The sequence below is a fragment of the Aquila chrysaetos genome, chromosome 8 (assembly GCF_900496995.4).
Source record: "Aquila chrysaetos chrysaetos chromosome 8, bAquChr1.4, whole genome shotgun sequence".
Classification (NCBI taxonomy): domain Eukaryota; kingdom Metazoa; phylum Chordata; class Aves; order Accipitriformes; family Accipitridae; genus Aquila; species Aquila chrysaetos.
Genome location: NC_044011.1, coordinates 9552464 through 9580229, shown reverse-complemented (window position 1 = coordinate 9580229; position 27766 = coordinate 9552464). Strand labels below are relative to the sequence as shown.

General features: G+C 34.9%; 1 protein-coding gene across 7 annotated transcripts in view; it reads left to right on the top strand.

Moving 5' to 3' along the window:
* PACRG (parkin coregulated) overlaps positions 1-27766 on the top strand; it is a 262236-nt gene that overhangs the window by 55326 nt on the left and 179144 nt on the right. For all 7 annotated transcript variants that reach the window (XM_030022008.2, XM_030022009.2, XM_030022014.2 and 4 more), the window contains exon 3: positions 12828-12962. In XM_030022008.2, the coding sequence (XP_029877868.1) occupies positions 12828-12962 (135 nt within the window). The remainder of the gene's footprint in view (positions 1-12827; positions 12963-27766) is intronic.

The window sequence follows — 27766 nt, the reverse complement described above, 5'->3', positions numbered from 1 at the left end:
CAGTTAATATCAACTCCTGCACAAATGGTCTTTTAAAAAATGGTGGTAGACCTACTATTCTTGCTACTAGTTTGTCCCACTAATATCTTACACAATCATTGGTAATAGATTTGAATCTGAAAGAGCTAAGGCAATTAGATAAGTAGAAAAAATACTCTCATAGATGAAACTTTACACCCCAAACCAGATCTTGACAAGCTGCATGTATATGTCTAGATGAAGGGAATAGAAGTGAAGGATTCATGTGTGTAGAATTTCTGCATTTGTTTCTAATGATAACAAAGAAATAAATAAATTGAAGTGCTAGACTGGCTTTCAATTAACTAGATAAAGATAAAGAAAGAAGCATGAAGATAACTCAAATATTACATGGAGATAAATTTTAACAAATAGAGGCAGAACGTCTCCTATGTAGAGAACGTATGTATAGCTTCAAGAATGCTGATTGTCCTAAGATTTTAAGATTCTCCTAAAAGCCTTAGAACAGCCCACTAAGTCAACTGAGAACCCCACTCAGATATGCAAAAAGGCTTTTCACATATGCTTTCTGGTACACCGTTTTTTGAAACCTGGTTAAACTACTGGTAAATATGGTAACATATCAACTATGCTAAGTCTATTCTCTGTGTTGTCACTGGCAGTTTAATATTTTGTATGGTGTACTTTGCAAAAGGCACAGATGGTCAAATGGCTGACTATGAGTGCTTGTTGAAAGGCTTTTTGACAATGGCATGAGTTCATGTGACAGTGATTTCTACTGTTATTGATAATGATGTTCATGATAGCATAAGAAGCTGCTTTCATTCAAAAAATGAATTCAAAAAACAGAAAAATATTATCATATCATATTAATTTTAATGTGAATTGTGGCTATAAGGATATATTGATTTCAGTGGAAATCATCAGATGCGTATAGTCAGGCATGTTCTTTTGAATTGTGTTAAAGCAGAAGTGTTTCCTTTCCAATATAGTATATTATTCATAAAGTAATTTGAGGAAAGAAAAATATGTAACATATGGAAAGATTGTTTTGGGGGGAATCTTAAAAATTTGTCCTCTTATTGATAAATATTGTTTTTTTCAAGTTTATTACAAAAATGCAAGATTTCACAATTTATTGCTGCAGTCAGAGCGAACATGCATATAACATACTCTCTTATTATGAGTTAAAGGCCTTCACTTCTATGGCTTTAAGATCTCAAAAAGTAAAGTATGAAACTGTCTTCTGAGTTTTGCTCATCAAGAAAGGTTGGCAATTCACTTTTAATAAGTGCAGCCTACTAACACCTGCATGGGCAGTAAGCTAAGACCTACAATCAACTTAATGGTCAAAGTTATACTAGAAATATAGTGGCTTGAATACGCTTTGGGGCATTTGGATTTATTCATATTCTTATATTAGTTGAAACAACGTCTTTTACTTTTCCTTAAAAATCATCAGGTTTCATAAAAGTTTTCCTATTTCTATGAATAGTGTTTGATATATTATTATATCTGAATTTTGTGGTTATAGCACACCAGGACTTATTTCCTACATGTGAGATTTTCTATCTGTTTAAGGCAGATAAGGAAGTGTTCCTAAATAAGCAACTACTAAATGCTTTATAAATATTTCAGCAGTAATTCTCAAACTGAACAATAGTGGGTAAACTTACTTTATCAAGTGATGCAAAAGAAGTTAGCAATTAAAAACAGTTCATTTCCTTTATGTTTAAAAAGAGGTGAAATTGGGGGGAATAATTTTACATCCAGCTGTTGGTGTCATCTTGCTTTCAGATCCATCATTCTAATTTTTTTGGTTTTTGGAATCATGTCACACATGAAGTTGGAAAGAAAATGGAACTGCTTTGGCTCTTTAGATACAAAGTTTTTGTTCTTTTTAAGCTCAGGTTACCTTTGTTGTGTTCAATAAATAATACTTGATGAAGTGAATAAAATATGTAGTAGCTTTTTAAGCAGTTTCTTAACCTATTTCAGGGGCTTCTGATTTCACAACTTTTTTTAATAGATAATGGCTTCTCCCAGTGGTTCACTATTCAGTTCTACCACTTGGTTCTTCAGGCTAAAAATGTAGTAGGTGGGCAAACATATACAGGACTGTAGGACATATGGGGTCTGGTCGTAGAACTGTGCTGTTTACTCAAGATGGGGCAAATGAGGATAGGTAATGGGGGTAATGAGGAATCCACCATTCCTCTCCTTTCCTCTTTAGCTGTCGCTTTTAGTGTTCCTATTCCATCTCTTCACATGCAGTCAAGTAATTTGCTATTGAAGATAGCCATAGGATAGGATTTTGTGCATTTTTTTTAATCATGAGGGCATAATCAGGGCCCTGTAGTAATTGCTCTGCTAGCTGAAGCCTCTAGCCATGGCAAGTTTCCAGGTGAATTCTATAGAGAGCTAAAGCATGACTTTATGAAAGGTGATAGCTAACTCATCACAACCCCATTTGACCTTCTGGATTTTTATAAGGTTGGCAAATAATTCTAATCCAGTTCTAAAATGGGAAATTAGTGCCAAAATGTTGTGTCACCAAAACCAGAGATGGAGTCTGTCACAATCAGAATTAGAATGCAGTGATTTTACCTTTTTGGTCCAGTGTTTAATTGTTTAAACAATGTTCTGTCATGACCCAAGCAAGTTTCTGGCTAGCTCACAGGTCAATCCAGCCTTTCAGAGTCTATGTCTTCAGATAAGTGATTCATCTAAGGGCTACTAAACCAGTGATTCAAAAGCTGACTGGCCCAATAGGGCCCTGTTCTCTTTTGTGAAAAGCCTAGATATTTTCAGACACTGTTCCCAGTTGGAACAAAGAGAAATTTCTATATTTTTAATTTTTCCATGATATGGAGATAAGTTTGTTTCCACAGTTCTAAGAGGAGTTAGTGTTATTTCAATATATTCTGAAAGTTGCTGTCATAGGCTCCTTATTGTCATCTCAACTGTCATTCTCCCTATCTATCACTTGTTTTTCACCCCCCAAAAATTAATGTTTAAATAATTCAAAAGAATTTTTTATTATGCTTTTGGAATTAAGCTTTCCAATGGAACACGTTAGACCTACACAAGATGTCAGCATCAGAAAACATACTTACCAAAACACATAATGAGGCTTATTTGCCACCTCCTAGGTATGGAATAACTGCCAGGGAAAAAATATTAACCTCTTACCAGATTTGGTTCTGTAGCAGCTTCAGTTATTTGAATTCTAGCTACCAAGGGCATGCCATTCCCTCTCCTTCACTTTCAGCAACTGTGGTGGTATTCCAGCTCTGCTGAACCATTTCAGTACATTGTCCAGCAAAAAAATACTTTAACAAAATAATGTGAAAAGTTTCCTGGCAGATCAAATCATTGAAATGGAGCAGTGCAGGACCAGGCAAACACCAAAATTACTGTAAGAGAAGAGATAGTATAGATCCAAGTGGAAGGGAGGGCAGGACTTTGGCAATTTAGAGTAACAAGAAGCAGGACTGCTGTATTATGGCCTTGTTTTAATTCTCTTCCCTAGATATCCTCTGTCAGGGTCACAATAATAAGTTAGGATGTGTAGGTGTATTCCAGCATGGACCTTCATACACGTGTGTGTGATGGAAATGCAAAATAGGCTAAGAATAACTCTCCTGATGTTCTACAGTTTTACCAACGGTTCTTTACTTTGAAATACACACAGATATGCCATGATAATGTATAGGAGCATTATAAAGAACAAAAGATTACAGAAATCAGAAAAATTGTAATTGAATTAATTATATATATTGCTAAAAAAAATAAAAGCCATGTGTTTATTTTTTTTTCCTAGCCAACAACATTCTTAAAACTTGCAGTATGTAGATTTGACATCCAAAAATACATATGCAGCCATAAAGAATGTTGTGGTTACTTCTACAACAGGAAGCAGTGCAGGCCAGTAGGAGAGGATCACCAAAGGAAAAGAGCTGAGGCTGAGGATATGACGTTTTACACATTTCAGGGTTTTTCTTCATTCAGACTGACTATTGTTTGAAAGGACTCTACTTCCTCCACTTAGAAACTGCTTCATGATGTGAACCGCAATTGGTTGCCACTTCAGAAGCACACTTGTCATCCCAGCTGAAAAATGAATAAAAATGTACTCACAGTGAATTTATGTTTTTCTAAACATTAGAGTGCAGATGGAAGAATTTCCACAATCAGGAAAAATTTAGAAGGCTCCCAGATTTAGTGCAATTGATGCACCAGAAAGCCTTGTGAAACTAATAAAGCAAGAAAAAAAAAGACTGTATTCATCTGTAGACTGGAAGAAGGAGAGAAATATATTAGCAGTTGTCACTCTTCTCCCTTTGCATTAAAGGAAATTGCTTGGCAAGCATCAGGAGAGAAATCTAAATGATATGAAATAGTTACAATGTACTCCAGTAGAGAATAAGGGATGGAGGACCTTCTGAGAACAAAGTGCTGTAGAGCAGTTTGTAACATAGGCACATCTGGCTTATCGAAACAGCTTATCTTTTCCCCAATCAAAAATAACATTTCTGAGGTGATGAAATAGAGTAATTCTGCATGCAGCCTCTGACTTACTTTCAGTAGTGTCTCAAGGCAATAATGAGATACAATATCTTTGTACAAAATCACATGTCTGATTTTTCTTTCAAGTTCTGGTGCTTTAGAAGCATTTGTAATGTTTGCTGACCTTCTATCAGTAGTTTCATTTTGGGGTCTTGAAATTGATTTCTCTTATTTTGACTTTTGAAGCTATGAGATGGGCTTTGATCTGTTGTCCAGATTTGAGCAGTAGCCCCAGAAGCAGCTTTTAAGCGTTAGATGTGGCACCATTTAAAGCGTATCAAGAGTGGCACATGTGAAGATCTCCCTGTTTCTTTTTGGATATAAAAAGCTTTTGTCTGATACATGTTGATGGATCATGGTTTTTTGATATTGAATGCTTGTGATATTGATATTAAATAAAAGGAATTAATGTGGAACTCAAGAGTACCTATAGGGATGTCTTACTCTGCCTCTTCTGTCATTTGAAGTTTCTCATTTTTGGTATGTCTGCATAGCAAAATCAAAACATGATTGTAGAATGTATTAACCACCTATGCTAGTTTAATCAAATTAAGATCAGTAAATGAAGACAGAGCAGTACAGGCTTTATTGCTTATTGCCAGACAGAGTAGACACTCTTGGGGATGCCCAGCGCAGATTCTGATTGTTAACACTTGCTAAGATTTGTGTTTTCATGTCTTTACTACTACTATTACTTAAGTTTATTAGAAAATCTGTGGATATGTCACCAAATACTATTATCATGCTATTGTTCTGTTGTGTTGGTAGGTAACTGCAAAATCTTGATGTTTTCTCAAACATGATTGCTGGGCTTGTCTTGATGATGGGCTTGCCTGTGTTACAAGTACAGAAACACAGAAGGTCCTATGTGCATACTAACTCCAGAACCACAAACTGGGGATCATGGCTTTTGCACGTAGGCTTCCTCTCTGGGCACGAGTTGTAACTAGGCAGTGCTGTGCTGTTGCCTGGTGAGCCAGGTTAAGAGCTCACTATATGGATGAGGGCCTTGTTGATGATTCTAGGAAAGCTTTGCATGTCACCATGGCACTGCATAGTGCTAGGTATATTATTTGGCCTTTATTCCTGCTAGCTTGATCATTTCATCATTGCATGGTGTAATTTATTTGACTTATTTAATATATCTTCCTTTATACTTGAGGTTTACATTAGGATTTGGCAGCAGCTTCTGGCTCCAGTACACAAGGAAATGAATGGTGATTTTTCCTGTGGGGAAATAAAAGTGAGTTGCCAGTTGGACTATGCTGCATTAGCCAAGTAGAGTGGTAGTTTCACACCAGTACAAGAGGAGAATAAGACAAAGATCCTGTCAGTGGTTACACAAACATTTCCTTGATGCCATCACTTTTACATGTCCCTGAGACAGCAGCATGCATTAGTAGACTCCATTCTGTGGATACAGTGCAATTTTATACAAATATATTTTTCAGTTTGAATACAAAGAAATAGGATTTATGATTTTATTTCTGAAAATTTTGCTCTTCAAAATGATAATGTGGTATTATATTTTCAAGGAAGATTGCATTTTTTAGGTAAGACAATTGAGTGGTCATATAACTTTTGATCCCTATAGCTTAAAAAATAAATTTGATGCTTTTTTTTTGTGAGGAGAAAAGGTAAAAGGATCAGGTTAAATTCCAGTCTTCCTGTAAGGAACTTGGCAGACAAAAAAATGGAATTTTTTTCATTCTTCCCAATTCTCACCTAAATGCATTAACCTGGGTTAATCAAATAAAGATATGTCTTTAACCATTAAATCTGATTACAATATCACTGGTCTTTTTTTTTTAATATAACATATTGAACATATCATATCATTTCATTAAACATAGCATGTCGTATAACAACAGTAGGATCTCAGTCCATTCTACTTTAGGAAGCAAAAACATTAGTTTCTTAATATCCTGAATCCCTACAACTTAATATGTGATCACATCTTTTATTTTCCACATAGCACTTGAAAAATTACTGACTTCTGATTTGAATAAAACAACCTATATCTGCATAGGCAGATAAGAAACTGTATGTACAATTAATTCTTGGTGTTCAATATAAACTCAGCACCTCTCCTTGAAGAATCAGTCACCTATTTCTTCCTGTCCCACTCCATGCTGCTCCCTCCCTTGTGCCAGCTTAAGTGTTCACTCATCTTTGCAGTAACCACCCTAAGGATCTAATACTTCACAAATCAACCTAACAAAAAAACCCCTCAACTAACACCACCAAAACCCAAAACAAAACAAAGCCATCCCTTTGTTCCTGATCTTGTCCTCTGAATACCTACCTGAAAGCTTCTGTCATTAATGGAGGGCAGTACATTGTGGTAGCATGCAGGCGCATGAGGTCGGAAAGACCACTTACCTCTGTGTCGGTGTCAATTTTTGTCTGGCTCAAACTGCTCATGAAACTAGTGTTAGTTTTCATGAAAATCACCAGTTATCCTATGCAGGGATGTGTTTAGGTCCCTGAGTATGCATACAGTTTGACACTCAGGAAATTTGGAAAATTCAGTCTTCAAATAATTAATCACTGTTTAAACCTGGCTTCAAATAATTTTTCTTAGTCATTTTCCTAATGTGCCATCACTGAAAAGTGTGAGAATGCGACCTGATACAATGGTTTTAAATGCCCATGAGTCAATGAAAGAAATATGGTCTTTCTCCTTTTTTTCTTTGCTTAATGGCTTGTATCTTTTATCTTGTCACATAGTTCAATGGCACAGAATTACAATAAATTAGTTTTGCAATTATCAAACTCTTCAACTTCTCTTTGGCATTTAACGAACCTCAGAAACTGTTTATTGCTTCATATACTTTGCCATCATGAGTATTAGCCTTTAATTAACTGGAACTCTAATCTTAATCTTTCTAGCTATGTTGCAATGAAGTATTTTTGTTAGGTTGAAGAAGATAGTATTTGTTACTGTTTTTCCAATAAATGGAATACTTTCAGAATGACCTTTTTAGTCAGTAATTGTAACAATATAAAATGTAAGAAGGCAAAACTCATTATCACAAGGAAAAACATTGTGTGATTTCTTTTTGTATATTTTATTTAGCAACATAAAATCACAGAGAAGCCTTAGCTGAGAGGTACCTCTGGAGATCATCTGGTCCAGTCTTCTGTTGAAAGCTGGGTCTTAGATTTGTTTTTTTTAGGTCCCTGCCAAGCCAAATCTTGAATATTTTCAGGGATATTCCACCACTTCTCTGGGCAACCTATTCCAGTGTTTAATTTTTTCTGACAGTGAAGAACTCTTTTCTTGTATCCAGACACAATTTCCCTTGAAGCAGTTTGCACCTGGTGTCTCTTGTCCTGTGCATCCTTCTGAAGAGAACACCTCCGTCTTCTCTATAACTATCTGTTAGGGATTGGAAGACTGTGATTAGATCCTTCCCTCAGCCTTCTCTTCTCTGGGCTGAACACATCAAGTTTCTTGAACCTTCTGTCAAGACCTCCAAACCTTTAATAATCTTCATGGTCCTCTGCTAGACCTTCTCCCTTTTTTTCAGTTTCTGTCATGAACTGGGAGGACCAGACTGGACACAATATTCCAGTGTGTCCTAACAAATGTCAATAGAGTGGATATCCTTGATCGGCTGACTATACCCTTACTGATGCAACCCAGGGCTCATTCTGCCTTCATTGTTGCAAAAGCACCGCTTGCCCAAGTTTAGTGCTTTCCACAAGAATCCCCAGGTACTTTTCAGCAAAACTACACCCCAACTAGTCAGATGCCACCCAGCTTGTACTGCTGTTTGGGATTATTCTATCAATCATCTCATGTGCAAGACATTACATATATGCAATTCTTGTTGGCCCGGCCTGCTAGTCTGTGAAGACCTCTCCTTCCTTCTGGTGTATAGTACCTCTCTTCCCAGTTTGGTATGATCCACACACTTGGTAAGCAAGCATTTAGTTCTGTCATCTACATCCTTTACAAAGATGTTGAACAGTATCAGATCCAATACCAACCTCTAGAAACTCCCTTTGTGACCAGCTGCCCATGAGCCAGTAAAAGCATATTAGTCTTACCCTAAAAGTTCAAGCCATAACATTTCTGTAAGATTCTGAAAAGCATAGTTTATGTAAGCAGCTCAGTAAATCAGATTTTTTCAACTGTTACCAGGATCAGTAGGTATTACCCCTCTTGATTTCTACATTCTGAAATTTTGGACCAGATGTGTCTTCAGAAACTGTCACATTACAGTTAGGAAGGTCCTAATGAATTATATGTGGAGAAATGCTAAATCTGCATGAGGAAAAGAGCTATTGAGAATGGTCATTCAGCTGTTAGGAAAGACTGTTGAACAGTTTTCTATTGTGAGAAACATATCTTCTGTATGATAAGCAAAAAAGAAGTAAAGTTGACTTAGTTTCCTGGAGAACTTGTCTGGCCTAAAGATTTTGAGACAGCTTCTCACTGTGGATACTCTGTTCCAGAATTTAATTATTGCTCTTTTATTACTTTTTTATAGCAATTTAACTTGAATCTGTGACTAGCATTCCTTGCATAGTCTGCAAATAGAAAACAAAAAGAAGTCTGGTCTCAGAAAGAGCTACTTAAAATCTGAGTATAGGAAAATAAATATATAATACAAAATAGAATAGGATTTATAAAAAGTGAAAAAGTAAATCATACACATATTCTTTTCCTCAGGCAGACTGTTGAAGATGCATGGCTAGAATGACCCAAAGAGAGGTCTGAGTTAGAGAACAGTGTTCAGAATACCAAATATGATAGTGATGGTCTCCCTAGTAATAAAGATAGGAAGGAAAGGAAACTATTTGTAAAATGTAAACAGTATTAGCTCAATGCAGCCACTCTAGCAAATGTCTCATAATCTGCTTTTCTCAGATGCAAACAAAAGGAACAAATTGTCTCCATGTAATAAACTTAAAGCAGAGCAACAGTACTCTTCAATCATGTGAGGTACCGTTTCTTCAATGCAGGGACAGTTCCACTCTCTTCCTGATCGTTGATATTGATTTGTTCTAGGCAGATCTTAGGTTCATTCCTGTCTAGATTGTTTCATTGCTTTGGAGTTAGTTGCTCTTCCTGGTATTTAAAAGGTCTCCATGCCTATTACAGACCAAACTGACAAGAAAAACGTCCTTAAGACAAAGGGAAAAACAACAGCTCTCTCTCTAGACTATTTTCAAGCATTTGTTATGCTGTTACTTATCTAGCTATATACACTACTTTGCTAGTTATACCGTACAAGAATTATGAGATGCGTAAGATGGGTAAGAAACTCCATATTGAAGTGGAGAAAATAATGACATGTAATGTTGAAAAGAGAGATATTATAATAGCTGAAAGTTATTAATGGAATTTCTTAAGAAGTGGTTTTAGGGCTAACCTTATTTAATATTTTCATTAGTGACCTTGATGAAAAAAAATAGGATTGCATAATGAAATTTATAGTTGACAAAATGTTTGGAGTTGTTATTAAAACAGATGAAGATCACAATGTCACACAGATGGAAGCGGAAGCCCTTGAGAACTGGTGTAATAGAAATAGAATTAAATATAGTAGTACAAAGTACAAGATAATGCACTTAAAACTAATGACAAGAAATTCTGTTATTAACAGAGAGCTCATCAACTGGAAAAGATAGTTGCTGTGGCAGTTAATCAAAGGAGAACTATGAGATGCCAATGTGATGTGGCCATGAGAGACTAAATGTAATGCTAAGAGATCTGCCAGACAGACTGTATTGCATAAAAAAGGATAATACTCATTTTATTTCTGATCACTGATAATGTGGATTTAGTAAACCTGAACGGATTTCTCTTTCCGTCAGCTTTTCCAGTCACAACTTGAATGTACAGAAACTTTTAGGATTTCCAACACTGACTTTTGGCAAGGAGTTCCATAAATGCACTACTTGCTGCATGAATACATAACCACTTTTGTTTGTTCCAAACTTGTCACTGACTAGATTTTGTTGATGCCCTATACTTTTACTGAAAGAGACAGTGGAAAATCTGTCCTTATTCATCCTCTCCACGAAGTCATGATTTTATAGATCTTTATTTTATTTCTCCTTAGTCATCATTTTCCCAGTTTATTCTTTTCTTGTGAAAGCCATTCCATACCCTCAGTCATTATTCTCCTCTGAACCTTTTCTAATTCTACCATATCTTTTTTTGAGATGGCAGATCAGAGTAGGCATACTATTTAAGATGTGGTTTCTAACCATTGAAGTAAGGATAATGCACAACAGAATGGCTTTGATAACCAAGATCCTTTTAGTCCTTCTAGTTTCTTTGTTCCTGAATAAAAAATAGGAAGAAGTCAAATTAACACAAACATATTTTCTAGAAAATCTGTAAAGGTGCAGTAGAAAAAGGTTGATAGCAAATTTACTAACATGAGTTGGGATGAAGAAAATGTTTGATTTCAGATAAGATGCAGTTTGGGATTGCATTAATTACCTCTAATGGTGATAGTTGGCAGGAAATAATTAAGATTATATGTCACGTAATCAAGACAACATATTCTTTATCAATAATTTAAGTTAAAATTTAATAGAACAGTGACTCCTAATATTGTTCAGAAAGTAATGTTTTAAAGGACATGTGAAGGTCCTGTGTGTGAAAAATATACAAAAAGAACATAGATGCTTTTCTACGTGCCTCAAATGAATAGCAACTCATAGACTTGCCTGAAATGCAAAAAAAATTAAAGACAAGTGAAAGTACTTATACTAGTGGCACAGAACAAGTTGTTCCTCTGCAGAACAGTAAGTGTAGATTTATTTACATTGGTTAGAAATACTTTTCTTGGAGTATTACTCTCAGCTGCTGCAGATGTGTTTACTAAGCAAAGTTACAGCTATGCATTATCAAATCTGTTTTCACTAGACATGGTCTATCAATGACAGCAATATGCAACAATAGGTCACTGTTTAGTAGCCCTAGTTTAATTTGTAGTAGAGTATAGGCATATCACTAGTGGACCCCTTTACCTCAGACAGTGGAAAATTATGTCAAAATACTTTGGAGGAAAAAAGTGCCAAGTCAGCTTTAGATCTGTAGTTAGCACAGCTAAATTACAGAATAGCACAAATGAAACAAAGGATGTTACATGTTTTCATTCTGTTCCCTGGAAAGCTGAATGTCTGTACTGCTAGAAACTAACGTAAGGGTCACTGAAGACAGAGAGACAAATAGAACAATACAAAATACTGGGTATGATTTATGATCCTCGAAGCTCTCACCTTTTTCTGAAAATGACACTTTCTATGTTATAAAAGGTAGCAAGTCATAAAGGCTTTTTTTGACAAAAGAGATACGCAGAGAATTGTAGGAAGTTCTTATCCCAGATATATGGCTATAAAACAAAAAAAAGGCAAGAGTTTCTCAGGGAAGAATCAGTTGTCAAGGACATTTGAGATTAGTTTAGCTCTCATAGTCTCTTCTAGCATTTGAGATTAGTGTTGTTAATTAGCTTAAACAATAGATTTCATATAAGTACTTGAAATTCTGTTATCATAGTGCCAATTGTTAGTTGTTGTTACTACTATGTTTGGCTGAGAAAAAAGTTCCAGTGTGGCATTTTGGAATTGGACTGGCATTCAGGCACTCAGGCTACACAATATGCTAACCAGCAATAACTCAGATAAGCAACTAAGTCGAGCTAAATCAAATTTTTTCACAGGCAGAGAGGAGAGATTTGAGAGACTTAATTTCTTCCAGTGCTTCAGCCATCAATACTGAAGGGCTGGAAGTTATATGAAAGCCAGATCCATAGCATTTGAGGAAACAATATGGTGAAGGAGATCAGGTAATGGCCAGGGAAAGACAATGAATGGAAGGTGGGGACAGTTGTATTACATGGAAATCAAGTCAAATGACTTCTAGAAAGAAACAAACAGGAAAAGGAGAAATGTTTGATTTTCCAACAACTTCTACTACATAATGTCAATATGTTCTTGGTGTTCCATTCTTGCTTAAAAAAGCTGCAGTAATGGAGATAGCTACTTTGAAATATAAACAGCTTTAATGTGACAATCTGAAAGTGGTCACAAAAAAAACGCAGTTAACGATACCTGTAGATCATTGCCAAAGTGTACTTTCAAAGAAGTGAGGTATAACATGTAAAGAAGAAAGCAAACTATCATTTTGGAGATCAATGTTATTCTTCTTTCATATCTGTTTCTATTTTGAGACATATGGATTAGGCTTTTTCTAAAAATATATTACCACTGAACTATGGGGTTTTTTGTTTTGTTTGGTTTTGTTTTTTAAGGTAAGAGGGCCCCCAATTGCAGGAGCATTTAAAGAAAGACCAACAAAGCCCACAGCATTTCGCAAGTTTTATGAGCGAGGAGACTTCCCAATTGCCCTTGAGCATGATACTAAAGGAAACAAAATCGCCTGGAAGGTAAGTCCTGGCACAGCTGTGACAAGCAGCTGAGCTTATTGGAATGACATCTCTCATTGTCAAACAAAGTTAGCTTGTAAGTAAGTAAACTGAAATAATTTCTTAGCAAATGGAAGATGGTGGGGAAGCCATTAGAGAAAGGCCCCTGAGTCAGCTGTCTACCTTGGCTAACAATTAAATTATATGCTGCAAAAAGGAAGATGACAGAGTTGCTTTGCCTTAGAGAATTGTCTCCTGCCCAATTCATCTCTATTTTTATGAGGACCTGGCAATGCAGCCTGTTTCAGGCAGTCCATCAAATGATGGAAGTGGCTGGATACAGTGAGCAGCAGCCATTTATCTCCCCCACATTTCACCTTCCTGCAGGACACTTCCAAATAGAAGCTTTAATTACCTAAATGGATAGGTCAAGATTGCCTGCTCCCTGAAAATGCAGAGCAGAATACAAACGAAGGCAGATTCTCATTCCACAGCTGTAGTCTCAGTCTACAGCATATGTCAGACAGCGTAATCGCTGTCATACGTGCCTCTGTTACAGGCTGACCTCCACTGCTGAAACCATTACAGCTCCGACATTTCTCTGACAAAAGGTTAATTGGCTTCAAAATAAATGTATTGCCTAATGACTCCATTCTAATGTGGCTGTGTTTCTTTCTAAAAGGCTTGGTGATGTTATTTGTAAAACTTGCCAATCTTCTAAGTAACTACTGCAGACTTTTAAATTTAATTTGAAAAATGAATGCTGATCTTTAACCTGCTCCTACTATTTAATTATTTTGGTTATCATGAATTACTTTTTTTTTTGTGTGTTATTTATTGGACTAAAATAAGATTTTGCTGGAAGCAGTGATAGTTACAGAAAATGAACATGATATGCATGAGCAAAATATGTCATATTTGTAGAATTTTTTTAATTGTTCATGTCAAGAACATGGTACCAATTTTAAATGTATAGCTATGTTAATTCAACACAAAAAGGAGGGATTTTGCAATCTTATAGCTGATTGTACTCCTAACAAAGCCAACAGGATTAGACCTATAGTGTGGTAAGTGGTACTATATAATTTGTTAGTAACTAGATTTTAAGGTAACTTTTTTGCTTATTGAAGTATAGAAGAGAGATTTGTGCTACTATTTTGTTGCCCGTAGCAGTGTTGAATCACCACAGGGAACAATTAATAGTTCTTGCAGCAAAGGGAATCTCTATCCCACAAGACTTTACCCATGATCAGAATGAGATTCTAGTGCAACTGGTCTTTATGCGACCCTAGAAATGCCCTTTCTGGTCTAAAATTCACAGGCTTACAACATAAGTCTGCATGCTAATCTTTCATTACCAGGTAAGACCCAAAGGTGATTTGCAATCAACTGCAAAAAATCTGCAGAATTTAGTTTTTATCTTGAGGCATTATAACTTCTAATTTCTCAAAATCAGACTGAGAGGTACAGACAATTTACCTCATTTTAATTGCTCTTTGATGCATATATTTCCATCATAAGGACTAGCATTCCACTAGATGATGCTAGTGACTGCGTAGTTGACTTAGGACACGAGGAAATGGAATGAAGCTGCATCAGGGGAAGTTCAGATGGGACATGAGGGAAAAGGTTCTTTACTGAGAGGGCAGGCGGTCACTGGAACAGGCTCCCCAGGGAAGTAGTCATAGCAGCAAGCCTGTCAGAGTTCAAAGAGCATCTGGACGATGCTCTTAGTCGTATGATTTAGTTTTAGATAGTCCTGCGAGGAGCAGGGAGTTGGACTCAGTGATCCTTGTAAGTCCCTTCTAACTTGACATACTCTATGATTCTCTGATTCTGTGACATCTTGCTAGCTTGCTATCTACAAGCCTTCCAACCACAGCTGAATGTCTAGAGTAAGTGTTTGCTCCCTGTATCTGACAGTTTGAATTGTTTGAAAACATACTACCTTAAGACAGTCACAATAGCAGAGTCTCTAGTCAAAGATCCAGCACATATTTTTTTCTTAACACAATTTGCAATCTTATAGACCTAATGTCTCCCTAGCGTCCACCTACCACAGGAAAACATTGGCATGTAGCTAGTGCAATATAGGACTGAGATGTCATGCAACAGTTGCTTTTGCTATTGCTGTTAATCCTTTCTTTAGAAACAAATGATCAGTACTACAGCATACATGCAAGAAGGCAGCATAGTAGTGGACTATCCCACTCTTACATTAGCACATGGCAGGGTCCAATCTTATTTCCCTTATTCCATGCCACTTCATGTAGTCACAAATCAATCCAGACTGAGTTCTGTGGCAGGCACTCAAGAAAAGAATACTGAGGTAGTAGAGTTACTTGAGACTGTTGTTTAATTTGGCATGCAACCATCATTGATTATTGTGCAGTTTAAGTAGATGAAGCAAGCAAATAGGAGTTTTCTAGTTCAAACTTTACCTTAGATAGCTTCTAAAGTCTTAGAGGGTGCCCACTGCTGCAAAAGGGTGAGAATGTTGTTCATCATTAGCTAATACTTAAAGATGCAGATAAAGTAAGGTCTGTATTTTTCACTTGTTTTCTCATGGCTAATTTTCATCAGTTCATCATATTTATTTGTAAATCTGATTAAATAAGTAATTATTTTAGAAATATATTTTACTCAATACCGCTTAAATTCATGAAAATAAAAAAATATTTTTATGATGAAATATGTCTATGCAAAATGTTCTATAAAATCTTGCTGAACTATATGTATTTGCATGACTCATGATTGTAGTGGAAGGATAAAAAGAAGAAATAAATGGTAACAGTGATATTTTAATCCTGCCATAATTGCACAATATCAACATTTTATTATGAGACGGGTTTTTTGCTCTGTTTAGATGTAATGTATATCACGGTTCATTTCACTCTTGTTAGTTTGTCTACCAAGTGGTGCATGAGAGAAAATGCAGGGGGGTCTCAGAAACACGATTTGTTCAGACAAAGGAAAACACTACAGGATTTTATTCTTTCCTACAAAATACACCATTGGGTTTTGTTTGTTTCTTTCTTTCTTTGTTTTTTAATAATTAAACACATAATGAAACAAAATAACCATAATTGTCAGATATTAAATATTGTTTTGAATACAGTTTGAACTCTTGTTCACTTTATTGTAATTCTGTGGACAGAATACAGTCATCTTCAGCCAGAACAGAAGAATCTGAAATGTTTTAATATCCATGAATTGTGTTAATGTGTACCAAAAAAATATGCACGAGACCCCCTTGATTTTGTAACAGTTCCACATAACCCTAATTTTAAGCCCATGACTAATTTCCTGTGAGGGCTTGCTACATATAACTATGGTTGTAGTACTAGATAAGATATAAATTTAAAGTTCAGGAACTATTCAGAACTATTTCTGAATAGCTGCATGTGTTGAATCTTTAATTCTGAAATAATAGTACTTTGTTGTTGTTGTTGTTTACCTTAATTATTTCCAAAATGCACTAAATTTAGAAAGAGGCATTCTTACTCCAAATTAATCCTAAGCATGGACAAGATTAAACTGTGCAGATAAACCATGGTATTCACCTTGGTGCCTTTTCTTAAAAAAGGGATCAAAGCAAATTAGATGTCACTACAAGATCATTATAGCAAGATGTCTTCTATGTGAATTCTCAGACTAAGTCTTTAAGTTTAGAAAGGCATCTGTTTGAATATTCCTGTAATACTGACATTCTGGTTGGTAAGTTTTACTATTATTGCAAGTTCAAATAAACCTGTTTTGACCTAATGGAAGAAAACATATGAACAGATAAAATATGTTTACAACATATCAATCATCAATATTGCATATAAGAACAGGAAATTGAACCTGGTTTTAAAGAACACCATCCAGAGGAGAAAAAAAAAAAGTTAAAAGCTCTGATAATACCAGCCTAAAATTATCTGGTGTTCAAGGCTGTAATCACGAATCACGTTTATTTCTAAAAGAAGAAGACATGACTGTCTTGGTGTTCCTAACCTTTGTTTTCAAAACTGGAGAAAAGTTGTCCCTTTGTAATTTTCAGAAAGTGAATATAGAGAATGACTTGTTAATTATATCTGTGAAAAGAAACCCACCATCTTTGTAACTCACTACACAAATTTCTGGTTTTGATTACAATTAAAGTAAAATAATCCATACAAAATGAATTCAAGACTTTTCATCCCGATTCAGGGGATCTCCTAGCAGTCAGTGAATTCTTTGCTAAATGGCATACACTCTATGTAATATTTTAGTATCTAATTTAAATCCTTTGTTTGTTTTCGTGCTCATTAAATAGAACTGTGTCAATATTAGTGCCTTAAAATTGCTGCAAATATATAATACTCATATTTTTTGATAAAGCAATAGCTTTTGAGATGTAGAAATAAACAACTTCTATGGTTGAATTATTCAACATATGTTCAAGGGTCTTTCCAAATCTGAAGCGTTTGTTTTTGTCCACTAACAAAGAATGAATAATAATGGTATGGTTTGAAAATGTGTTTCTGACGTGTATCAAACATAAAAGCTTGGAACATAAATTGATGTTAATTTGGAGTTAGATAATAGTAGAAAGCGATCTTTTTAGGAAAAGAATGTGTTAAAATATTTATAAGCCCTTTGACTACATATGTGGGATCCTGCAGTTCTCTTTTATCCTACATATATCACAATTTTATTTCAAAATGTAGTAATATATTCTTTTGCACAATCTCATACCAAGCTACGAATAATAAAAGCTCATAGTTCAGGTCTGAAAAGGACTTCCATTTTTAAATATACGTTACTGAATTAAAAAAGGTCAGAATGCAATTAAACCTTTGACTAGGAACGTTGATAAAACCGAGAAAGTATTTCTGAATTATTAAGAATGTGTTTGAAATGCAGTCTCTTTGTACCATACAGAAAGTCATCAGAATGTTTGAAAAATTATTTTTTTAGGGAGTGGGGTTAATATGAAAGTCATTATGCAGAGGAGAAAAAAACTTCTATTCTTCACAAGAATTTTAGCAATTTCAGAGAAATGAAAACCAAATTCAAAAACACAAACTTCTCAAGCAAAATGTCAAAATGAACATGATTTCCATCTTTTGGGGTTTATGTTTTTTTCCAGAATAGCTATGTTCGCTAAGGATGTGACTTTTACCGTTTTAACTTCTCTTCATCCCCTCTTTCATACAGCTTGTTTTTTTCAGGGGCTAGAATAAGCTATGGTAGCAAAATTACTCTTTGGTGATAGAAACTAAATGCAGCGGTAAAAGAAAGTGTTCTTCCCTGCACATCATGAATTTGGATTGTGCATACACTTTTTCATTGTGCAGATTATTGAAGGTTGCTTTTGGTAATAGGGACTACAAATAATTTGAACATGCCACAGAACTGCAATTTTTACTAGCATCTCTCATTCTTCATTTGGTTTTATCAGCATGTTGTATACTAGTTTATATAAAATTCTGAGCTGCTATGATTAAGCTGGTACCTATACCCAGCACCAAGAAAAATCTTTTTTGGGTTGGGTTGGGCTGGGTTGGGTTTTTTGGTTTTGGTGTTGTGCTTTGTTTTGCAGTTTTCTCCATAAAATAGCTGGGGTTTAAATTTTGTTTTCTTTTCCTGGAAGTGCAACCTTTTTTGCTAGTTTGAGGGATAAATTTTAAGCAAAAGAAAATATATTCTTCTTATATCGACTGATATAGTTGGAAGGGAGACAAGTTTTCAGTTGGAGAGCTCTCAAGTAATGTCTCGGCATTTTTCGTTTTTGTGGTAATGTCTTGCCATTAAACCACATGAATAAGCACTGTACATTATTCCCTATGTAGTATTAAATAAACTTAGGTAACACTTCCCAAAGTTCAAATCCCAAAACAAATTAAAACTAGTTGGAGGGAGCTTATTTACCCTACAGAATGATCCCATTATTATACTAATGTCTTGCAATTTATAGAGGTGAGATGTAATTCTAGAAGTTGAGGGGTTTTAATAGGTTGTTGCTATAAGAAGGGGAGAGTCCAACTTTCCTTCACCTCTTCTGCTCTCTATTTCTAAGGCATACTTGGCACTGGCACTGATGCTTATCAGAGCCCTCTGTGAGTAAATTTATCTCACTAACTCAGGGAAAAAAGTGGATGTGTCTTTTTTCTCGATTAGCAGCAACATGTTCACAGTCCTGGGAGCTTTGATCAGAAAAGAGTCCATGAGTGCTAAAGCTGTGTGTTGGTGAAGGAGAGAGAAACAGTAGTGAAGTACAGTGAAGAATGGGAGAGAGTTGAAGGAACTCAAAACTTTTTTTCTTTTGACATCAATGAACTGCTAGATTAGGTCAGCTGCTCATGGAATTGCAGCCTCAGATAGCTAAAAGCAAATAGAACAAACTGCCTATGAAAAATAATACTTTTACTTTTGATTTATTTTCAGATATACAGATATTTTTTTCTGCTTCCATTCTTTGTTAAACTATGTTTAATATCTTCTTAATAAAAGATGTCGAGAGAGGTTTTCTTTAAAACTTGTAAATCCCCCACAAGTGTTGTCATGCAGAATGAAAGCTTTTTGCAAGATTATATACAAAGAGGAGCGGCCATGTATCATGCTTAGGCACAGTGGGTGCAGAACAGAGTGGTGTTAGTTTCTATTTTATTTAATGTCTTCATTAATGTTTTACGAAATAGTTCAGTGTTTTCTTCTGCAATAGACTTCTGTTTATCTTCCCCAGAGGGCTCCTTTTTTTAATCATTTCAGTGTTCCTTTTTAAGCCTGTCTCCAATACAATTGTGTTGGTATAACAGAAAATTGCAGTGTGGATTCAAGAGATGGCAACTGAAAGCAAAAATTTCTTAAGCCAGAAATAATACATAATAATTTAGAGAGACTAGAAATATGAGTTGAGGTAAAGAAATAAAGTCTTGGAGAAACAAATTTTAAATGCTGCCTCTGGAAAAAAAAACCAAACAAAACCAACAACTATATTAACAGATTTAGTGTAAAAGAATAGTTTGGAAAATAGTAATTTCATTTTTTAGAGGACAGTAAAAAACACAGTTTTCTGTGGAGACAGTAATACAGCAAACTTGGGATGTGGCATGGAAGCAAGAAAGAATTATTCAGTTTTAAGCTAAAAATGTAGCAATAGCTCTGTTGCATCATCTTAAATCAGAAATTATTAGTAATCTGTATACTATGGCTTACTGAAGCAAGCACGAGCAAATACTGGTCATAAACAGTTGTGTACAGACAAATGCCATTCATAATTCTTTGTGACTGTGATACTAGTGCCCAGCTAATGACTGTCAAAAGTGCTGCCTTCGCTGATGTGGATGCAACTTTTTTCTTAGAGATTGTTAAAAATTGCAGTCACAAGTCTGTTCTAGTTTCCTTTTTTAAATGCATAATACTGAAAAATAGCCACACCTTAATGACTATGACCTGATTTTTATTTAAATGAAAACTCCTTTAAATCTCTTAAGCAATATCGTGTATGTACTACACTTATACCCACTCTATGACCTGAAATCATACAGAAGAGCTACAGAATAAATGCAATATCTTTTCTAGCAAATAAAACAACATTCCTACTGACTGCATAACAATAGGATCCTTATTGCCATAAATAAATATTATCCATTATCTTGTCCCTTTTTCTCCCTATGATGTTATAAATTTTCCTACTGATCTATTAGGTATTTAGTCCTTGATAATGCTGACAGGAATCCATTTCTGATCAGCTATAAAATACAATGTCTTGAGTTATCAAAATTATAGAAGTTATGATCATCCTTTTGATAACAGCAGACTTAAATCCCTCTCTTACATCTATGAAGTATTAGTTTGTATCTAATTACATTTATATTTAATAATGTGTTAGTTTTATATTTATATTCAAAAGGTATGTAGTTGTTTTCTTCTTCAAAAGTCACTATTTATATTGACTCTAGCATTTTATGAGTTAGCTAAGATTAGCAATCTTTCATTTACAGACTAAAATAGGGTACCAAGCTTATGTCCTTCAATTAAGGCAACATTTTTAAAGTTGTTGAGTAACTGTTGGTGCTTCCAGTTTCCATTCCATGATACATATAGTCTCAGAAAGTGTTGGAAAGATAGGTTTCTCAAGTTTGAAATTTCTACATTGATTTCATCCCACCGCTAAGTAACATTAATTCCAAATAAATTCAGTCTGTTCAAATCTTGCTTTTCAAAAGCACTATACTAGAATTAATTTTCGGTTGAAAAATATTTCTTAATAATAGTGCACCAATTAACTGCATGCTTAAAACCGTAATTAAAAAATTACATAGCCAATGACTCTGTAATATATATTTTTCTGTTGGCTCACTACTTCTTAATACTAATCTACAAATCATTCATGGCTTTACTCTCTTCTGTTAAGTTCTTTTTCACATCTGAAATGGAGGTGTCTTTGCAGGTCTTAGAATAAATGTGTGATGTTAGAGATTAAAAAAGAATCTTATCAAAATGCTATTTCAAAACACTGTAGCAAAACACTATGTTTTTATGAAATCCCATAAAAATTCAAAGTAACTATTTCAATACTCATCAACATTCTCATCGGTTGTTTTTAGTTTGTACATTTAAACTAATATTTCTGGTGAAACACTGAATTATGTCACATTATGTATTAGAGGTTACTCAATGCAATCTCTTCTTTCTTACCACTTGTGGCTCACAAAAATGTAATTCTTTCTAGAGTTAGGTTTTTTACAGTCCTCTGGTCTTTTCCATTTCTTTCATATTTATAATTTAAGAATTTAATGAAATGTCTCTTTTCTCCATGCTCAGATAAAGTACCATATTTATTAAAAAATGACATGTACGTTTGCTTAACAGCTGAGTAATATGTTTCCCTTAAAAAGTAAAGAATGTTTTCCTGGAAATGACTGAGACCTCCTTTATTTAACAACATCAGTGCTGAATCTGGTATTCAGCTGGAGTCTAAAACAGGCCTTGCAAACTGTAGCGACAGTTTACCTGATTCCTATAGTACAGAGCTGCCATATTTCAGTTATTAATTCCTCTGTGGCTAATTAATAGTCACAACTTATCCCAGGATTCTAGAAAACAGTAATATTGTGGCAGTTAATTTACTGTTCCTTTTTCCCTGCATACACAATTAAAGCCATTCCTTTGTTTGATGTAAATTGCCATCTCTTGAAAGCGTATGGAATGAAAACCCAGCCATGTATCAGAAATAACTTTAATTTAAATTTGCTAAATGACCTCTGAAAGCTAGATGAAAGATTTTCTGCTGAATGGGCTGGTGCTCCCTGCCTGTATAATTTATGTGAGAAATTAGTGCGAATGGTTCACTTTTATGGAGCAGTGCTGCTTGTAGCAAGCCTGCAGAAACAATTTTCCCCCAAGCCTCCATCTGTTCTTCAAACCAGGGCATATGCCATCTCATCGAGCTTGAAAGTCAACTGATTTATAACTCTTGAAAAGTGCATAGATTGAAAAGAAAGGTCGACTGCTGCTATGTGACAATGATTTGCTAGGCACTTCGATAAAGACAATTCACGTTACTATGGACCCTAGAGGACACAAGTGATGTTGTAAGCTTCAGAAATTGGTAGATTGACACATAGGACTAAACCAAATTGCTCCTCCTCCTTCAGTTAAACGGCTACCTCTCTTATTAAAGATGGAAACTTTTTAGAAGGTAAGTAGGTAATATAGCCCAGACATCTTGTTATACTGCGTTTCAGGCAGAATAAGCTTTTCCTAGCTACAAAGGTTGCCATCTAGAAGTGCCAGGACTTGTTCCACTTTAATCTTTAAGCTGCAAGCAGAAACATCTGTCTTTAAAAGTGTTTCTTGTTGCTTGTCAGAAAGTTTTGTTCAGTGCCCCAAACACATTGTTGATGAATTTTCTGTATCTACTCTGAAGGTGATTTCTGAGCCCTATCCCAATTAATGGATGGCTTGTTCTCTGTTCATTAGTTGTCAGCTTTCTTCCTTTTACCTAAATATGGCAAAGTTCTCTTGCAAGTGACAAAACAAATGGAGTTGACAACATAAAAATCAATGTGTGTTTGATATTTTAATTTCTGGTAGTCAGATACTGTGACCATTCTACTTTGAGGCTCAGAGACTGAATAGTTTCTTCAACTACTTTGTCTTGTCAAGTCTGAATTTTTTTATATAATTTCAGGTAAAAAATGGCATATAGTTAAGTGCCTTTTTAATTTAAGAAAGGTAATGTAGAAATGATGCAAACAGAGTCTTTTAATGTGGAAATTTGGGGGCAGATTTTGCCTTGAAAAACACAGAGGTGTAGTATAAAAAGTACATGTGAATAACAGGAAGAATCATCTTCTACGAGTATGAGCTTATTGCTTGTTGATGTATCTATAGCATCTGTAAGAAAAAAATGGCTTTGTAGCTTTCCACAATCATCTGATGTTATGTAGCCATGGATATCCTGACCTAACCCACATAGACAAGTATACTTTCTGAACGTCATATAACTCAATAAAGAAAAGCAGAGCAGTGCAGATAAACTAGATCACTCTTATGAACTTTATCTGTTTATAAATGGAATCTCAAACACTTAAGTCAGTACCCAGCATACATACTGGGTATTTGTATATTGTATGTGCTGTTGACTGACTACAGATGATGAAAATGTAGAGCTAGTAAACTGTGACAATTAAATACAAATTGTAAACATTTCACTGAGTTGAGGAGATGTGTTAAATACTTATAATACAGCTTTATAAAACTGTAAATTGTGTAAAGGAATGCAAGATGTTTAAGAAAACTTCACACTGTATGTCTCAATAGAGAGAAGTTGACTATCACTGAAAACATATATTCTAAAAACATATTCAGCAACTGTCTCTTCTTTAGAAGTGTATTATAGTGGATGTCTGTTCTCATCAGGTTTGTGATAAACACTTTATATTTTGTTACCCTTTCATTGTTTCATTTTTGTTGTCCACTATATGTTAGGCATGTCCATGAGGCAAATTTATCTCCCTCAGTTCTGTTTCATTTCCTATACTGTTTCCAAAGCATAAATTAATTCATCATCATTTCAGTGTCATTTTCTCGTCACTAGCCTCTATGAACGTTTCACATCAAATTCATGTTCACATCTACTATGCTGCAGAGTTCTGATCTGGGCTCATCACTGCTTTCATTCCTCACATTGTTACTCTGCTAATTAATAGTATCTGTTTGCTTAATACCTAGTTTTATTTCCTTTTCCTTTCTTCCCTGTTGGTTCTTTCATCTGTATCTCCTCTTGCTTATCTGTGAAGAGTTTGTCTTCATATGAAGTTATTCATGAAGACAGCTCAACAAGAATTGGTTTAACTAAGGAATGCTTTTTACATGTTTTATTATGGTGTAAATGTGTTCTTGAATAGAAAGTGTTCAGATTAAGATTAATGAAAACTTCCTAAAACTGCAAGACCTAAATTTTAACCTTTTTTTTTTTTCCCCAAATTCCCTCTTCCTTTGAAACTTGTTGACAAGTTGGTTCGATAAAATAGCTATCAATGTGGCATGAAAGAGCTCTGTTCCTGCAGAGATTTAAGCATGTACTTAATGCCTTGTGATCAAACCCACAGAAGCGATACTTTTGCTTATACTATGTAGCAGTGGTATTAATGAAATGTAGCTACCTCTAAAATGAGAAAAAGGTATTTACATTTGTTTGTTTTCAATCATAATGATGTAACTTTATTAATAAGTGCTAGTTTCAAATTAATGTTATTGCATCTTTAAGACATTAATGGCCAAGGCCTTTAAAAATTCAACTCATTTAAATGTGTCTGATAAAAACTCTACTGAGGTGGTTCAACTGTGGTTTTTATGAAAAATTTGAAGACTGAGTCTATATTTATGTTTCAAATAGCAGTGTCGATTTTTGACAGTAGTAGTAACATGTGGTAGGTTATCAGGGCTAAAATAAATTATCTTAAATATTTAAATGAGATAGTTCCCTTGGCTTTCAGCGTTTGCACATTAATGCTCAGGAAACAGGCAATTGTAGGGAATTATAAATACTGCAGTTTTTGTACTAAGTGACAGAATCTGTGGGTTGCTAGTTTTCTCCCCTGTGACTTCCTTCAACATCATGCCAAAAAATGCATCTTACTTTGGTTTCAAAGGAATACCAGCCAAATAGTCTCTGTATAATGAAACAACCTAAGTGCTGTAGGACTTGGTGGAAGTCTATATTTATAATATCAGAGTTAAACCCCCAAAAACCTAACTGGCAAAAATAATTAATTTAAATCTTATGCATTAGAACTGATTTTCTATGTTTTAAAATTAATATTATGTTCATATGTGCAGGTAAATCCATGCCTTATTTAAAGAACTATTACAAAAAGGTAGACAAATAATACCTCAGAAAATCACAAATAATGATCTTTAAAGAGATATGAATATTCAGATGAAAATTTCCTCAAGCTAGAATGAGGCTAAAAAAGGGTGTTGCTTCCAGTGTAATCTAAACTTCAGTCTAAATACCTACCTCTTTAGGAACATAAGCTGTATTGTAATGTAGTGAATCTCATCTTATAATGAAGACTGAGTGCACTGAAACACAGTTCTGCTCTGAAAAACTAACACAGTCAATGGTGGTGTTTTCTGTTCATATCCAAAGAAATTCTGCTAGGGTCAGAAGCCAGTGGTCATACACTTAAGAAATCATAAATACCTATATGAGCATATACAGTAAGTGATGTTCCCACTTCGTGCTTCTTATCTTGTCCTTTCAGACTCTTAAAAAGGTCAGTTCAGATGGGAGACCCCTGCTTTGCCTTGCCATTGAATAACAGCACTGGAACCTTGCTGCTCTTATTATTCCTAGGTTGGTAGACTGGAGGCCCCAGATAAAGCTGGTGTCTGAGGCAGAAACATTCCTTTTAACAAAACCTGAGCTGGAGAGTCATTTCCCACTTGAACTCAGGTGAATTTCAGTTTCCCAAGTTGTTGCTTGCCTTGTGTTTCCACAATGTGAAAGACAATACACTTTATTATCTGATCTTAATATGAATTTTTTGCTTAATATATTCACAGATCAGTTCATGTGCTATGCTGAACACCCCTCGCCCACCCCCCCATATTAACCAGGTGAAAACTGCAGTCCTTTTTATGTCTGTGCCAAAGTCTAACCTTCTGTTCTTGTGCAGCAGTTTGGGAGGAAACATGAGCAGCTATAAGTTGATACAAAAGGGCATAGTATACGTAAGTTTGGGAATTTGGGTGTCACAGTTATTAAGACTACTTTACTCCTTTCAGAGTTAAAGTAAACTTGCCTGTTTAAAATTTTCGCCATCATACAGTTCTCAGGGGTTGGTTCAATCTGAGCTCAAATAATAGTTGGCAATTTTGTGATTCAGCTGGAAATTTCTAGTTTAAGCTGAAGATGAGGAAAGCTACATTTCATTTTTTTTCTTGTAGAATTAAACCTGTATTTTATTTCTTCTTTCTCCTATATTATTTTTCATTCCATATATGTTTTGGTGCTTTTCTGAAGAGATGGGAAAAATAGCTGTCTAAAACTCTTCAGTAACATTACTGAATTTGCCCTATTCTTTCTTGACAAACTGTAAGCAGCATATAGCCACAGTCATGGTACTACAAGCCCTTCCCAAAATGAGAAAAGAATATTTTTTTGTAGATAAACATTATCTGATAAGGAAAAACCTCGATCTTTATTGAATTTATGCATGGATTTTTGTTCATTTTTAATCTTGAACTTATTGAAATCATTCATTCACAAATTAAATCAGAAATGCATAGCAAAATATTTGCAATATGTTTATCATCAGCTGTGATAAATTTGATATATTATTTCTGTGACATTATAAAACTAGGCCATAAAATTCACTCTAGCTACAATAGAAGTCCTTATGCTATGTAAAACAAGTATGAAAAGATGAAGTGAATACAACTTCCTGGTCACTTAGCTCTTGCCATCAGTCTGTCAGAGATCTCTTGTCTCCAAACATTTCTGATTACAGACAATAAGGTAATATTTATGCTTTCTTGTGTACAGACTTGCAGATAATTAGGACAATACATCTATTTGCTCTCAAGGGCATGGAAAGACAAACTTTTATGGGTTTACCACCTCAGAAGGTGATTTAAACTATCTGACTGACTTTGCATGAAGTTGATTTGGAATGCTTACATGATAGAATAGAATAGAATAGAATAGAATAGAATAGAATAGAATATTTCAGTTGGAAGGGACCTACAATGATCATCTAGTCCAACTGCCTGACCGCTTCCTGAGGCATTAGTTAGACACACCTAGTAACCGTCAGTGATAACAAAATCACAGAGAGCAGGATCTTCACCCCCATACCTTTTCCCCAGGTAATTTCTTATTTATGTATTTAGCATCCTAGATCATTAATCCAGTTTTTTGAAACATAACCTAATGTGGTGGTATCACCTAATATGGTGACTATCAGGTTAGAATGATCCTCCAAAAAGTGGCTTAATTTTTAGATATGCACCAGTTGTGGTCCAGAATTCCAGTTAGTGGTTAGCACTGGGTTATTTGATGAAAATTTAAAGGTAGCAAATATATGTTCAGACTGCTAGAATTGTGCTGTTCCTCTTAATCTTTTATTTTATCAAAGAGGTTTGCTGATAAACCTGAGAATGTAAAAGTGAGTTCTAAGAGTGAAGCATGTTTTCTCTGCTTTAATAATTAATTCTGTACCCATGTATATTTCATTATAAAGTGGCAGCCATTTACACTGCTGTTAATTCTGTAAGGAAGTTAAAACTAATCCCCTATCCTTATGCAGTATAGGGGTTAATGTGCACAAGCACATTAGAATGAT